General features: G+C 30.9%; 1 protein-coding gene across 1 annotated transcript in view; it reads left to right on the top strand.

Moving 5' to 3' along the window:
- The window catches only part of LOC130450926 (lachesin), a 395,900-nt gene that overhangs the window by 116,440 nt on the left and 262,645 nt on the right, over positions 1–16,815 (top strand). Inside the window, exon 2 of the mRNA XM_056789650.1 lies at positions 6,092–6,198. Coding sequence (XP_056645628.1) covers positions 6,092–6,198 — 107 coding nt within the window. The remainder of the gene's footprint in view (positions 1–6,091; positions 6,199–16,815) is intronic.

Below are 16,815 nucleotides of genomic sequence, written 5' to 3'. Positions count from 1 at the left end.
TGGAAACTTAACGCTCTGCAATATTAAGTAAACAGATTAGTTTATTATCCTGTTATATTCTGTTTTAATGCTGTTGGTCAACATTCGGCTATAATTAACGCGGAGATTATGATTCCCACCGGTTCATTATTTTCTATCCACTAGAACTGTTACAATTAGTATTACTCGTATGAGTCTAGAGCTAATATTCCTTACTCTCGAATAAATTATGGTAGGTGAAACCAAGCAATTTCATTCTGTTTATCAATAACTAAAATATTCACAATACAACGTATATTTAAATGGATGTTTGGTAATACAGTGAATATAAATGCAAATAATATCCATTTTCCATTCGGGGTTGGAAGAAGTACTAGTTTTATTCAAAGTACTATATCGGTTAACAGAATTTAATTGATGGAATGATTTTTTTTCAATCGATTAATAGACCTTATTATTTTGTGATTTTCTGATTACAATATGTATTTAACTGCTGCCAAACTAACAAGCCTCCAATAATTTGTAGCGTAAGAAAAAATGGCGTGAAAATGCAAGGGAATGCGAACATATAAATGGTTGATTCATAATAAAAACCAACAATATAAGGTACAAAATTCTTTAATCAAAGAATTGCAATACTTGGAATTCAGGTATACGGAAGCAAATAGAAACTAGATTTTTTTATTATTAACAAAATTTTGCAGTTACCACACTCTTATAAATTCTCAATCTTGTTAATCTACAACTGTAATTAAAATTAGTTTTACTTTTTTCGCTAATGCTAGCTTTGGAACAGACAGTCGTTACGTTTTTAGTAATAAAAACAGCTGCTCGGAGCTAGAACTGAAACTTAAAGACGTTTTGATGGAGGTATCGTATTTTACATTCACATTGCCGGGATATTCATAATTCAGGCTTTGAAGTGCAATTGCAGTCACAATTAGAAAATGGAATGCAATACTTACACAGAATATATGGAAGTGTATAACTATAGCATATATAACTTACTAGGTAGAACATTGACCTTGTCCAAGAACGCGAAAATTCGCGTGATTGAAGTTCAGTAACTAACTAATCGAGGATAAAACAAAATGAAGATAGAAAAAAAATAAACTAGAATTAATGGAATTATGCCGAACAGAATCCTCTAAATTGATATCCTGAACTCAGTGGAAAAATATTCAGAAATATATTTATCAAATTGAAATGAAAATTGGCATTGACTACGTATTTAAAAAACAAAATGAATACAACCACTTATATGATTTGAAAAATTGTAGACTTTTATACGATACAAATAAGATGAGGACCCTTATCTGAAGAAATATGCTCTTAACTATGTCTAGTAGAAGGTTCGTAGTCTGGCGCTTCATGATGTAGTGAGGATCTGCCAGAGCTCTGTAATTTCTAGCTCTAGCATAGCAGATGTAGTATGAAATAAAAAAAATGATGTGAAGTTGGAGACAAAACTTATTTACGTTGCATAAAAATACTTTACATAAATACATTTATATATTACAATCATGATTTCGTTAAAGTTTGCATTAAATCCGTAAAAGGGTAAGTCACCTGTCGTTTCATGTGTATGGAACTATTGGAGTAATGGTAACCAATCATAATGCTACAGACTCGTCTCGGATATGAAGCCGGCCCTGTCCGGTTATAATGGAATTTTAAAATTCGGTTGAGGCGTGACACGTTTGATATACGTTTGATATACCTCGTAATTCGTTTGGTGTTTGCTTTATATAGGTTTTTATCATAACATTGTTTCTTTCAAACTAAGTTGTAGGAAGGTCTATTTATTTATTTATTGTGCTTCTTTATTTTATAGAACTTTGTTTTGGATATATAACCGAGTTTGTTTAGCGCAGTAAGTTAGTTCATAGTAAATAGCCATATTGAACAGTACGAAATAGAAAAGTAATCAAAGAATTTAAATAAATTATATAAGTTAGTTAAGTATTATTGAGAAGTTAATTATTATAAAAGTTAGTTAAGTGTAGTGTAAAGTAAAAATAACAAAAAAATATAGAACCTCCTAATGTCTCTTACTGATGATGGGAATACAACTGACTCCTCCACATTATCTCAGTGAATACTCTTCCGCTTCTTTCTAAACAAGTACAATCTCTGTATTATAGTGAAACTGCGAAATATTTTATCCTTGGCCAGAAATAGTTCAAAAAATCATTCACATTCGTACCATCTATGTATAAGAGCCAGTGGCGGTACTTTAATATTTGTATCCAGCGATATATATTCATCTCACCTGCACCTAACCACAAACCTTAAAATAGTAGCTGATACAACCTGTCCCATTAGACTCACCATTTGAAGGTTATATATATCCCACCGGATTATTCGCTTTGATGAGAAAAGTTAACTCAAGACTCAATTCTCCAACTTCCCTAATGACACATCTTTGTTGGACACTTTAACGCACATCACACCATGTAGGGTGCCACTAAAATTCGCAATAAAGGCAACTGAAAGAGTCAAAAATTCCACTGGTATCTGACTGTAATATAATGGGTTGAAAACTCACTTCAACATATCTTTAGGTTCCTTCTCTGCTATTGACTGCAGCTTCTGTAACTTTAAAACTGCACTTTCTCGTTTTTGGCAAGCTACCGATAACCTACATGATAGTAACCACTTTTATATCATTATTTCTAACCCCTTTACTAAAGAAACTATTACGCAATGAGTGTGCTTCCCTCTCCGCAACCTATTTATCATTTATATTTATTTATATTTATGTTTACCTATTTAACCTGGAAAATTATATCTCTATATAATTGGATATGGATTTTTGGTTTTCAAATATACTTTTTCATGAGTTTTTACATTGCGACTGTGGTACCCCTAAAAAATGTGATTCGAAAGCAGCAACTGCTCTTTCGGGTGTAGAAAAACGTCGACCTCACAATTTTTTTTTATCTGCGGGAATAAGAAGAAATCATTGGGTGTCAAATAAGGATTGTACGGTGGATTACCCATCAGTTCACAAAAGTTTTTGCTTGAACTGATCTGTGAGAGCTAGCATTGTCGTGGTTGAGAATGATTCGTCATCTACAATTGGTTTACCCGATTTTTTCAAACCCTTTTGGCAAACAAATGTTGGTGTACCATTCAGAAATGGCCTTTCTACGTTGATCTAATGTCCAGTTATTCTGAAAAAACCGGCAACCATTTGCTTCGAAGTGCTTCGTGCGTGAACAACTTTTGTTGGCCTCGTCTTGAAAGACCTATACAATCGATTGTTGTTTAGTTTAGATCTATGCGTCGTCGCCTGTCACGAACTTAAACGTCTGTCAATTTTTTCAGCATTTCTTTGCACCAATCGACACAAGCTTATTTTTTGAGCGATTGCCAAATTATGCGAGAATAGATCTTCTCGGCAGCCAACTGTTCATGCAATTGAACGTATGCGAGTGGAACTAATGTCCAAGTATGCCTCAATCTAACGGTATGTTACATGACGATCTTGCAATAGCAGTTTACGCACAACGTCGATGTTTTCTAGCACAACAGCCGATTTTGGATGATCTTCAAGACATTCATCCTGTAGCGAAGTGCGACCACGATTGGATTCAGAAAATCAGTGAAACACAGTGGTTCAAAATGGTGCAGAGTCGAAGCGAGTTGGTCGATCTACGTCGAAAGTTATAAAAAATCATCGTACGAAAATATTTGCGATTCAATTCCATTTTTCGATCAAGATGACAACACCTTCTGAGTACGTTCATCATTAGAAATATCAAACTTTATGATGGCAACGTCAGATTTGACATATTCATAGCAATTCCTTGTATTTGAGGGTTTATTATTTAACTATTTGAAATAGGAAATGGTTCTCTTATGTTCATTTTTATATGGATTGATTATTGACTTGTATTGGACAATTATAGGATTTAGTAGGGGGAAAACAGTAGCGAAGTTTTCCTGAATACCTTGTAATGTACCCTAATAATTATGTTTTGGAATTTGATATGGTTCAAATGAGTTTTAGAATGTTATTGCACGACCTGAAGTAAATATTCAAGTATAGACTGAATTTTTCAAATGTCTTGTTTTGAAAGAAAGCACAATAGTGTTACATTTGTCAGGGATTACTTGGAAAACACCGCATAAAAATTGAAATATCTACTAATACTTAATACACCAAGTAGTGTGTAGGTCTTTTTCAATTTAAATTTATTGTTCTTGGAAACTGGATAACAGTCATCGAACCATGTATTTTATTAGATTTCTTACTATCAACTCATAAATAAAAAAGAACGCAAATCTTTTTGGTTCATTCAAATTTTTTTTATATATCTTGTATTTATTGCCTAGAAAAATCCATTGTTCTCACAACATGAGAAAAAAAGAATCACCTATTTATTCCAGTAGAATAGGCCTTCACATTCTAAGAAGTTTCATGCAAACTTTCAAAGAAAAGGACCACCGCACACCGGTACAGAAATGTGCACTCATGAGGAACGTAATAAACGAGAAAATAGCTCGTTTCAATTTTCTGCCTTTAAGGATTACGAAAAGTTTTTTGATGATGCATCACTATCATAATTATTGTACATTCTGAGAGCTCTTCATGCTCGAAAGATTCACCAAAAACTCTTTTTTGAAAGAAAACTTTAAACATATGCGTGAATTCGATAAATTTTACACGTCATTATTGAACTGAATAACTCCAAAAAACGAATATTTTGGCTATATTCTGAATATTAAATTCTTGATCATATCGGTTTTCGATACATGACAACAATAATCCATGAATACAGAAAGGCTTAATATATAGCCTATTATTTTACTCAGAGTTGAGTACCTAGAAGAAATAATTAATTATTGACATCACTATATTTAAAACAGACTAAAATATCATTGTCAACGTTCACAAAACTGAACTCTTTCTTTGAGTTATTTTTCTGAAGAAACCTGCTTACGAAATCCGAATATTATATATGTTGTTAGTTATTGTTTGTATTCTTCTGTTCGGAGACAATAATTATCATGCTAGCGCTTTTGATAGTACGTTGATACCTTTTGTAATTATTTATAAATATTTTTCCTTCGAAAAAATATATAGAAAGTGCGAGCAGCTTGTTTTCCTTTTAGGAATGGGAATTGGAGAAGCACTAGTTGTACTTTCTTACACGTACACGTATCTTGTGTCGTTGTTGATTATAAAAACATTTTTGTCGAACCAGCCAAAAAGAGCGGTATTTTATCTTACCCTCTTTTCAATTTAAGAGACTGGACAAATCTTAACGTCCATCCATATTTCTAAACTGCACATAATCATCACGACTTTGGTATGATTGATCGATTCAACCTACACTAGTTTTAACGAAATCTTAAGAAGAAGAATAGTACTATAATATACGAAATGAAAAGTTTCTGAAATTAACAATGAATAAAAAAAAAATGGGAACCCAATATGAACATCTTTTTTACCGTATATGATTAAAGAGACACTAGTGATCGTATCTTTGATCGTATTTTATCTATAATTGTGTCGTCCCTAAGAAGTTAGATTATTGGCTTGATGCGATTTACTTGAAGATGGAAGAGGAGTATGGAAATACACAAGACATTATATAAATAAACAAGACATTTAATAAAACTGTGCTACCATTATCCACTGGTTTCTACAAATTTTATTCTTTTTAATTTGTTGCAACATAAGAAACAAATATTGTGAAATTTGTGGTTGCTATTTACTCGTTGATGATGCTTATCGACAAGATGTTCTTGAACATTTTCAAATATATTTATGCATACTGTCACTAGTATGGCATATATTTTGCTTGAGTGTATTTCATTAAATGAAGTGAGTCAGTTTTCACCATATACATACACCAGGTATAAATTTTGCTTGCAATGGACTAACCTTATTCACGTAGAACCACTCAACTAAAATAGACAATCTCTCAGAATTTGTTAATACAAACGTCCTGTATTTTAATGGTGAATAAATAAAGTACTGAAGCCTTCTGGATGTTTCCAATTAACTCTACTTCAGAAAATCCCTGTTTTTTACCAAGTATATACCTTCGTTGAGAAGACGGAAGTCCTAAGAAATAAAATAATTGCATTTTATTTTCAGCCATGACTGATGACCCCCGATTTGCAGAGCCAATTCCCAACGTAACAGTGGCTTTAGGTAGAGATGCCAGTTTGCCCTGCATAGTGGAAAATCTCGGAACATACAAGGTAAGATAAAGAATCCTTTTCCTATTAATAATAAATGAACAGTGATTGTTATTGATGGATCGAAATATTTTACTATTTTCTATATCGATAATTTACGATAAAAAGTAAACATATGATAATTATAAATAGATTAATTTTGAATATCTATGGTTGATGAAAATTTGAACAATATTATGATAAGTACTTTCATGTGTGTGGCCATATCTAAGTCAGATACTAAACTTGATGATGCTTTATATGGAACTACTGGTAACGATCAGATGACTATTGTCCGATGCGTATTTAGTAGTGTGCTGCCTAATGATTTTACTCTATTGCCTAATCATCTGAGAAACTCAACAGCTTTGCAAACTGTGAATTTAGTGGAGATATCAAATGGTGGCATCATTGGGCAGTTTCTTTGAAAACGCGGTCAGCTCAGCAGTTAGCGTGAATGGTGTTGGATATTGCTAGATGATAAGGAAATTTTGTTCCCAAAAATTAAGGGGAAGGAACTGGAAAATATGTGGTTCCAACAGAATAACGCCTTTTGCTACACAACAAATAAAACAATGGCTCGAAAAATCTAAGAAAGGTTCAGGTAAATATGCCAAGAATGATCAAATAGCTAAAGAATTAAATAATTTGCCGCATTACTTACCTTGATTTCGTTGGAAGTACTGCCGTCCAAAATAACTATGCTGCCGGTGGTTCGCATCGTGATTTCCACTAATTTCCTCAATTTATCTGGTAAATTCAACTTTTCGATTGCCTCATGCATTTTTTTCTCTTGATTGTATCATAGGCCTGTCTATAATATGAATAGCATATGCAGATTTCGTTTACAAGCATTCTCTTGAAGTTGTTCCATTACAAATATTTGGTATATTGTCGATCTCCTTGTTTTAAAACATCGTCACATACATTTTTTTGCTTGGTACCGTTATGGCCGGATATTTTTCTTTACTAATTTCTTTCTCCGATTTATTTTCACATAGTTCGCCCTCGCCGTCATTTATAAATTCTTGGAAATACTGCGCGAATCTATGCATTTCTTCATCTCTATTATTAAATGGACATCTAGAAGAGGATATAGAAATATGCAATTTGAAATGTAATAATCGAATAAGGACTAAACACATCCTACGACTGCGTCGCTGCTTATCTTAGATATTTACATTACATGTATAAATTAGAAGCCCAAAGCACATTGTTAATGGAGAGATACTACTTATATATTTAAAGGGATTTTGTAATTTCCTAGTCCCTAAGTTCGTACATTACTTATTTTAATAGGACAGTTTAATTCGGGCATTACTTTAAGATATTAGTCGCTAATATTTTATACACTGAGTATATATTGTTCACATTAATAGATTTTTTTAAATCATTAGTTTCTTTATTTAAATTCAATGAGAAATTAAATTTATTAGCGTTTTTATTAAAATGTACACTATAAACTTGATCCATTTGTGAATTAACATCATCTCAAATCAATTCATAAAGAACATCTAGTTAAAAGAAATATTACTCGTGCTGAGAATTTTATTAACTCAAGAATCTTTGAAATCTGAATATTTTTTGCGTTTAGTTTTATATGTAGGGGTATAATTCCGAGTACTTATACTCATGAAACAAGATGAAGCTGAATAAATGTATACATTTTTCAGTTTAGGTTATAAAATTGGTTCTATATAACTTCATTTACTTCTATTATTCATCTTCACGGTATATTTCTCCCTTCATAAACAAACGCAAAAATAACAGCCACAGCAGAAGTACTTCGTGGAGTAAGAAAGTTTGTTGGAATTTCTGGAACCGTTGGCGATATTCATACTGAATGGTGGTGGTGTAAACAGTGTATTCAGTAAGAAAGTTTGTCAAACTACCACATATATTTCTCTTTGATAGGATTATATATATCTTAACCATAATTTTGATACATTATTCTACCAAATAAGTCATAAATTACTAACATTGTTAATAGACTATAATAAAAAAGAAATTTTTTTCTTAATCTATTTCTGAAGGTAGGGTGAATATATTCGAACACTTACTTACACTAGATACTATTTATAACAGCTACTCACTATTTATAATAATTAACTGTTCACTAATTGTACAATTTATTCAAATTCAACCAGTTATTATTTACTATTTCGTTCACCATAACATTCAATTCTTCACTTCACTTCTTGCTGCTAAACAAGAACGTATTTATATCAGATATGAATTTCATGAATATCTATAGAACGTGTAAAAACAAACACATAAATAAAAAGGCCTTCTTAGACACTGGTTCTTAAAAACAATATCAAAGACACCTCATTCAACAAAATTTGGACTTTTTTATCATACCGAACAGCACCGACTTTACGGTCTATGTCGTGGACTCGTATGAATTGCATTTTTAGAATATGCGATTTTCTTACTTTATAAAGAGTATTTATGAATAAATATATGGAAAACACTGTAAATAAAAATATATTATGCATAGTAACGAATTTTGTCTAGTTTTCTAAATCGTATAGATAGTTTAGACATATAGGGTAAGGTGAAAAGTGAACCTATGATTTGCTTATTTTTTCAAATATTTCTATTTTTTCTTTAATTTACAAGAAATTATTTTCCTAAATTATTCAAATTTTGTTGAAATCTCATTAATAATTTCAATTTATGGCATTGCAAATAATTTCATATAGTTGATAATATAACAACTGCTAATATCTGCTAATAATTTAAGTGACATAGATTAATATGATAATAATATCTTCAATGCAATATAGATTAAAAAACGTATAGGAAATTATTTACTTACTTGCATTCAGAATGTATCAACAGCGGTATCCTGAACGATGGCACCCAAATGCATGAACGTTTGAAAGATTTATGGATCCCTTTTTTCTGGTTCAGAAATAAACAAAAAAATGAAAGAACAAAAAGTGCAACCACCTAGAAAGAAATATGATGCACTGCTAGTCGTTGCCGAGTATCTCCACATTAGTACCTGTGAAATATTACGCGTACATCGCAATAGTCCAAAATCGACCGTAAATATCGTCCGCAAATTCAAAACCCATATCCGCACCCTATTTAATTACACCAAGAATTGACAGACGATACAAATAGTCATAATTTTCATTATTACTCTAGAAACTATCCGTACATTGTGGAAAATAATAATCAAAATAGGTGGTCCAAAATGTTTGAGTTCCTATCGTTGAGGATACGTAATTGAATCAAATTCTGGATGGTCGTGTGAATGATCCAACTTTTAAATTCTATTGACAATCATTTGTCACGATTAGTTATGATGTGCCAGTTGCTATTAGGCGAAGGATGTGGATTTTACAAAATAGTGCTTTAGTTTATCGCACGGCTCTTGATGAGAACCAGGTGTACAGCTATCTCGTTCATTGTGATTATCAAAAAATGAGTTTTTACATATGGAAACATGTAACAATAACGAATGAAATGAAACATAGGAAAAGAGAAGTTTGTAATAGTAATGAGGTACAAATGTTGAGGATGGTAACAAATTTATTTGAAAATCTCATACTTATCTGCATAGACCTTGTAGGTAGACATATTCAGTTAAAAATATTTTCATTGAATATTATCTGATTTTGTTAAACAATAATATGTGTTTTCCCCGACAAAATTTCAGTAAATTTTGGAAAATGTCACGAATTCAGGTATTGACTAAAACTTTCACAGAAAACTATTCACTAACATCTAATTTATTCAAATAAAACATTTATTCTACTTGTCACATACCCGATTTGCTCACTATTAAATTAAATTCTTCTTAGAAATCGTCTCTATGAAAACAGATCACATACACATAACATAAAACAAACAGCCGTCACAAAAGACACAAATATCCACAAAACTTTAGCTTCGATTAGCATATTAGGACAGGACCGGATTCACGGTCTATATTAGTGGGCGAGTTCGTAACAATAACAATTGCAATAAAATTTCTTTTCATTTTGAATACTAATGTTCGTTTATGGTTTCTGCTAGATAACGACAACTTACTTAGCAGAATAAATAAACTTACATTTACTTATTACTGATATACATAGTTTTAATTCCGTACCGATTTCGATATAAAATTGTTATATCTTTTTAAATAAACTAAATACTAAATAATTTTGTAGAACTTCATATTGTGAAAACGAAAGTCATGAAGAAAATCTAAATATGAGGAACTATACAGTCGTATTTGGAAAAATACGTACGAGTATGTTCGGTTTCTAAAACAGTTATGAGGTACCCTGTATATGTGGATATATTCTCCAGTTAAAGAACATGTAGTCGCGTGCAACTGTTTTCAATAACTTAACGGCGTTATCGACAATAAAAACTTACCCCGTATGTGTGTTAATTAATAACAACTACAATATATGCACTGATTAACAAAGAGAAATTGAAAAATAATAGATTGAAACCACCAGATTAAAAAAAAATTGAACGAAAATATAGAATACTCTTTGGAATTATTTAGTGCTGATAAAATACTAGTAAACAACAGTCGTAACAAAAACTTTCCATGTCTACATTTCAGAAGCATATTTCCAAAATGAAGAAAATCTATGGAAGCTGGAAATTTTAAAAGTTGTGTGGTTAGGTAGGTAATAAACCACAATTTATTTTGATAATAGACTAAATAATAAATACTCTATGGCCCATGTGCCTATGTTCTTGACGGTCTTGACCGCCCAACCTAATACTCCGATACCTCAATTTGATTTTATGATACAATAACAATAATCCTATCATTTACGACATTCAAGCTTAAATATCACAATAACCTTATGTTTTATTTCTGTAGAAGTTACACACTAAATTACCATAGGCATTACACTCATTATTTACGCTAGTAAATATTTTATACCAATAACATTATGTAAATCGTGAATAGTATTTATTCCACTTACTGCGATTTGAATAATAACCCACTCATACGAGACCGTCTATCATGTAAAATGATAAGAGTGTTCTTAGGAATAGGTATTATTGTTTGGTGTTCATAGAAAATGAATATACTCTTCAAAGGGGTGGATACAACTACCATAAATTATGATAGGATAAATTCGTTTCTGTAACTTTTGGTTGGTGAGATCAAACTTCTCTATATAATTTTATATATTAAAAAAATTGATGATTTCCATTCCGAGTCCGTTCAGGCGTTCTACCCAGCCGATTTGCTTAATTTTTTTTTCAATGAAAGGTAATGATGCACAGATCAGCCATCAACCATCGGATTTCATCTAATTTTCACCATTCTCAAGTTATACTCAAATGCGATTTCCCCCTGTACATTACTTATGGGAGTTTTCCAGATACACACGTTCTATCCTCAATATCTCAGGTTCTATTCAAGATAGAGACTTCGTTTTGGTTGAAGAACACTCGCTGAAACACCTTCTTTCTTTTGAGTTTTTGAACACTCAAATCGGTTGAGTTGGAGAGGAGCTAGGCGCGGATATTCAATTTGGAGTTATGGATTTTTGTAGGTTTTTGGCAATTTTTCTACATTCAAAGATCTATATCTCAGGTTCTAATATAGCTACAGAGTTCGTTCTTTTCTATTAGAATGATTTCTGATACTTATTTAATGGATTCGATGCGAGCGAAGCCGCGGGTAAAAGCTGGTTATCTATAATTTTGTTTGGGATATTAGAAGTCACTCAGATTGTGAATATAATCCTGTTGGCTTGCACAGATATAAGAGCAAATCAATTATTCAAGTCCGCTCGTATTATTTCATTGATGATATATAAGTGAACTTTTGAGAAATAGAAATGTTTGTATGTTATAATTTTCTAGAAGATTGATAAAACCAGACAAGGACGTTGTTACTAAATAGAATGGAATCTCAAGAAAATTATAGAGATAAGTGAAAGCGATATGTATATTAGATTAGTACCAATTAGTCAACTGTTTCAGAGGAAAATGTGATGTGTTGAATAAATTAGTGATAAAGTTGTTAGTTAAATACAGTAATTGAATAAATCTGATCACAGAAGTATAGGTTGTTAGTCGAAATAAACTAAGTAAAATCTCTGAAAGTAGTAATTATGCGCCAAGGTAGAAAATTCAATTATTATTGTTGAGATCTTGAGATGAATCCGAGACAATAATTGAGTTTTCTAAAAAGTAAAATACAAACGTTAGTTTATAATATTTTGCTAGTTGTCGAGATTACTAAAATTGAGCGAGTCTACTTCTCCTGAAATCGTAACACGAGCCGAAAAAGTGAAGCCATTACTAAAAAAACACAGGTATTTCATGAGAAAACCTACATTGTATGTGAAAAATGGAGCTATGGGAAAAATATGTCATAGACGCCAGAAAATGCATTGCCAATTTAATGTAACCAGTTCAAACTAATAATACTTTAACTGTGGGGCAAATATTCGATTATAAAATCCGTGCTTAGTATTAAAGTAAATATCAATATTTCTTATTTCACCTTGTCGCATTTTTGAGTAGAGGAAGTTATTTTTATCTAAAGAAGCATTTTTTTGAGGGATGAAATGACAAATATTTTTTTTGAAAATAATGAATGAACTGTAAATTTTCATTTGTACATACCTACTTGCTTACTTTTAGTTCATATGAAGTATCTTACTCTTTTTGTGAAAATTCATTTGGCATGCAATCATAGTACAAAAGTACAATAGAAGTACAATCTGACAGATCAGAAGAGAGAGTTTATCTGGGTGTCTTTAATACGTTAGAATGAGTTAACATTGATTAACTTTTCCTAGTGTATTTTATTCCTCTAATGAAATTCGGATTTGCGCAATCTCTATATTGAAAATATCTCCAAATTGAAAATAGTTAATTAATCATTATTGGCCTTCTGAATTTTCCTTGTAGATTACTAATAATGACGTAAATATATTTTAGTCAGTTCTTCTGATTTCAGGTGTCTGTGGAATCAATGAAATTTTAAATACGAAATTTCATGATGTGGATATACGAGTAGATATAATTCATCTATAATAATTACTTAATACCTACAAAATTCTAGTTAATGTTTAATATTAGTTTATTGTTTAAAAATTATGTAGTTAAGCAAGAATTGTGAATTTTGTTGAATTTTCACTTTTAATGTAAAGTTTTCGACTAAAAATATGACATTTTCAATTTGTAATATTTGCAGAATCTAGAACGAACTATAAGTTTTACCTAAATTATTTATTATTTATAGTTCTATTTTGTAAATTTTAATACTACAAATAATTTAATTGATTAATGCTACATATTTGAGATGAAAGGACTGGGGAAAATTGATTTTTCTTTTTAGAACATTAGAACAAAGTTCTATTTAGATTTTATTCTTATTTTGATATTCATGATGAAGTCAAAACGTCAATTTATTTCTATTATGTAAAAATTATCAAAAAAAACTAATTTTGAAACAGAAGAGCCTTAAAATCTAGAAACATCAACAATATCAAAAGGTGTACGAAATAAAGAATTAAAGAAATATAAGTATATTCTATTATATATGAATTCCTAGCTTTCGAATAATTATATATTTATCTGAAACTTGCTTCAGCTCAAAAGTCAAATGTTCAGGACTTTTCCAAAGAAACAGATTTATGTTTGAGGAGTTTCACTTTCAAACGGGAGCAGTAGAAGAGTTCCACACGGAAATATTCATATTCGAAATTGCTCTTGTTTTGGAAAAAATACTTTCGCTTACACCGATGCTGCTGTTATATCAGAAACATGTATACAGGTGACACAACTTGTACTGGTACTGGTACCGTTACTATATTGAATCTAGAATGAGTAAAATAGATTATTTTACACCTGGGCACTAGAGTATTACTGAAAGTTAGTGAGTTAATTTGAATAAAATAAACAGGCAGAAAACAAAACTTTACAATAGTGCTAACATACCAGAACTGATTTCTTCAATTCTTCTTTACCCTTTAACAACAAAAAGTTGTCAGATATATAATTTGTATTGTTCGTTAAACGAATAAAATCGTTGCAATAGCGTTTGTCACCTCAGATAATTTTGAAACTAAATTGACATAATGAACAACTATAACTGTGGCTCCCTTTTGCAGTATATAAGCTGAAATTACACCATTAGCAAAAAAATACTGTTAGAATGACTTTCCCTGCTTAAGATTTCCATTTCTTATAGCGCATTTTGATAGTGTGCGTGTGTTGCACCCATTGTGCAGATGTTGAGTTCGGCATTAAATATATTATGTACCACATATTTTGAGTGACTACTTTCTTCAACTATTTGTTTAACAGTCTTTATCATAAATAGGGATTTTTTCCATGTATGGTAGGAGTTTTGGGTTATTCTCTAATGTATCCACCAGACTTTATCAATATGCGTTCGAGTCAACTCCTTAAACGCAAAAGTGCTTAATAACCGTGCGTTACTCAGAAAATTTCTTGTTGAGACTAAGATGTGGCTCTCTGGCTTCAAAAGATGTATAGTTGTTAGTTTTTATTGTGACTCTATGCATAATAGATCACAATGTGATATGGAGATAAATTTATATTTTCATTTATAAATGGTTAGGTGTGGAGGAAACTGATTAACCCTCATAAAATTTAATGGATTTCATTTAAGTTGTATCGCGTTAAAAAATAAAAAGATGGTCATGAAAATATGTCAGAGAAAATTATAATGTTGCAACCCCCACAAACATTTCGAGCACAAAAGGAGTTATATATGATGAGTGAATTGCCATTTGACGGTTTTTTTAATTATCTGAACGCTGCTCTCTCTCAGCCGGTTCAGATAGTTGAGGGAGATATGTTTATATAAATTCTGAGTTCATTGTGGTGAATATGGAATTTGTTCTTCAGTTTTTGACAATAAATGTAGGCTGGTATATACAGGGTTTCGTGATATGGAAACAAATTCCCATATTTGTTGTGTCATCTCGAACATTTACAGTGACAAAACTTTATTGTACTATTCAATCAATTTGCAGTAGACAGATAAACACAGGAAGAAAAATGTACTCATGATTATTTTTAGAAATTTATGATATGAAAACTTTGAAGTGATCACGAACAAAAGGATTAGACAAAAACAAATAAATAATTTCGAATTACGGGGTGACCCTAATTTTATGTATACCAGCAGTACACCACTCACTCTAATAAGACAAATTAACTACACAATGGAATCAACTTTCATAATTTCACTCATGTTTTGAGGTGTCTAATCAATAATTTCATGAAATATCTCTAATTCAGTCTAGGTAGATTGATTGAAGCTGCACTATAAATAAAATTACCATTGTTATTATTCGTTCGAAATCTAATAAGCGTTTTCATTGTAAGCACTATATCAATTATCAAAATATGTAATTTTTATTGAATATTTCTATTTCTTTTAATTTATTAGCAACGTTAAGCTCAGAATGCAATATTCCCTCTCATTTAGATTTCATTACTACCAGAAGTTGAGGTCTGAATAACTAAAATGTAGCAGTTAATAATACATACCTATAGCTGTCAATGTGAACTGCGCGCATTTGAATGTGGAATTGTTTGATATATTGATATATATATATATATATATATATATATATATATATATATATATATATATATATATATATATATATATATATAGGTAAATTAATATTTTGTAATTATGTAAATTTGTCACATGTATCGAAACATGAATATGTGAGTACAATATTTATTTTAGGTCTGCTATTAGCATATAAAAATGATTTCCAATAAATTCTCTTAGTAGTGTATCAATCAAATCAGTTATTAACATAACTGAAAATATCAATAATACTGGGTGATTCACTGATAAGTGTAGAGCTTAAAATATGGAAATTTAATCCAAAATAAATGAAATATATTATCTTTCTGTTTTGAAATAGAAAGAGTTTCAAGTAGAAATGTAAAAAAATGGTTTTGTCCGTTTTTCAAGATTATTGAAGTACGGAATAGGAATAGCTGGCAGAAATGTCATTTAAGTATAATTTTGCACTTCTACAATAATTTTTATTTAAAATTTGTTCCATACCTATATCGTCTAGAATAACCATTTCAAAAATATAATAAGAATTAATTTTATCGAAAAATACTCATGAAAATAAGCAAAAAACAAAATAATGCTTATTATAGCTCTAATTCTGCTCTATTAGTTTGCTTATTTTTTGACTAAAAGATTTCAGATTTTGTGAAATATATGTGGCTGATCACGCATGGAGTTTGAGAAATTATTTACTTGATTCCACCACTGCTGGCGATTATTTATTTCTTGAGTGAATGCGAGAGATTTCATAGGTCCCTGTATAAAAATTGTATAGATGTATCACATTCTGCACTTTTCAAAATATTTGAAATTTCCAAAAAATTCTTTTCACTGAAAATTATAGAACTTCAATTCCCGGAGCAAAATGAGACACAAAAAGGGAATTTTTGGGAACCATCGTATACACAAAAATGAGATATATATGAAATGATAAAGGAGTAGAGAACTGGAGGAAACATCAGCCAATCAACTCCGGTATTGGATTCGGGTAATTAAAGACGAACCAGTAGATGCTTTCTGACACCATCTCCACTCCCGAGGGCGTACCATCAATTATATATGAGTATGTCGAGCCGTGGTCG

This window comes from Diorhabda sublineata, chromosome X (assembly GCF_026230105.1).
Source record: "Diorhabda sublineata isolate icDioSubl1.1 chromosome X, icDioSubl1.1, whole genome shotgun sequence".
Classification (NCBI taxonomy): Eukaryota; Metazoa; Arthropoda; class Insecta; order Coleoptera; family Chrysomelidae; genus Diorhabda; species Diorhabda sublineata.
Note: the sequence above shows the minus strand (reverse complement) of the source record. Positions and strands in the feature narration are given on the sequence as shown.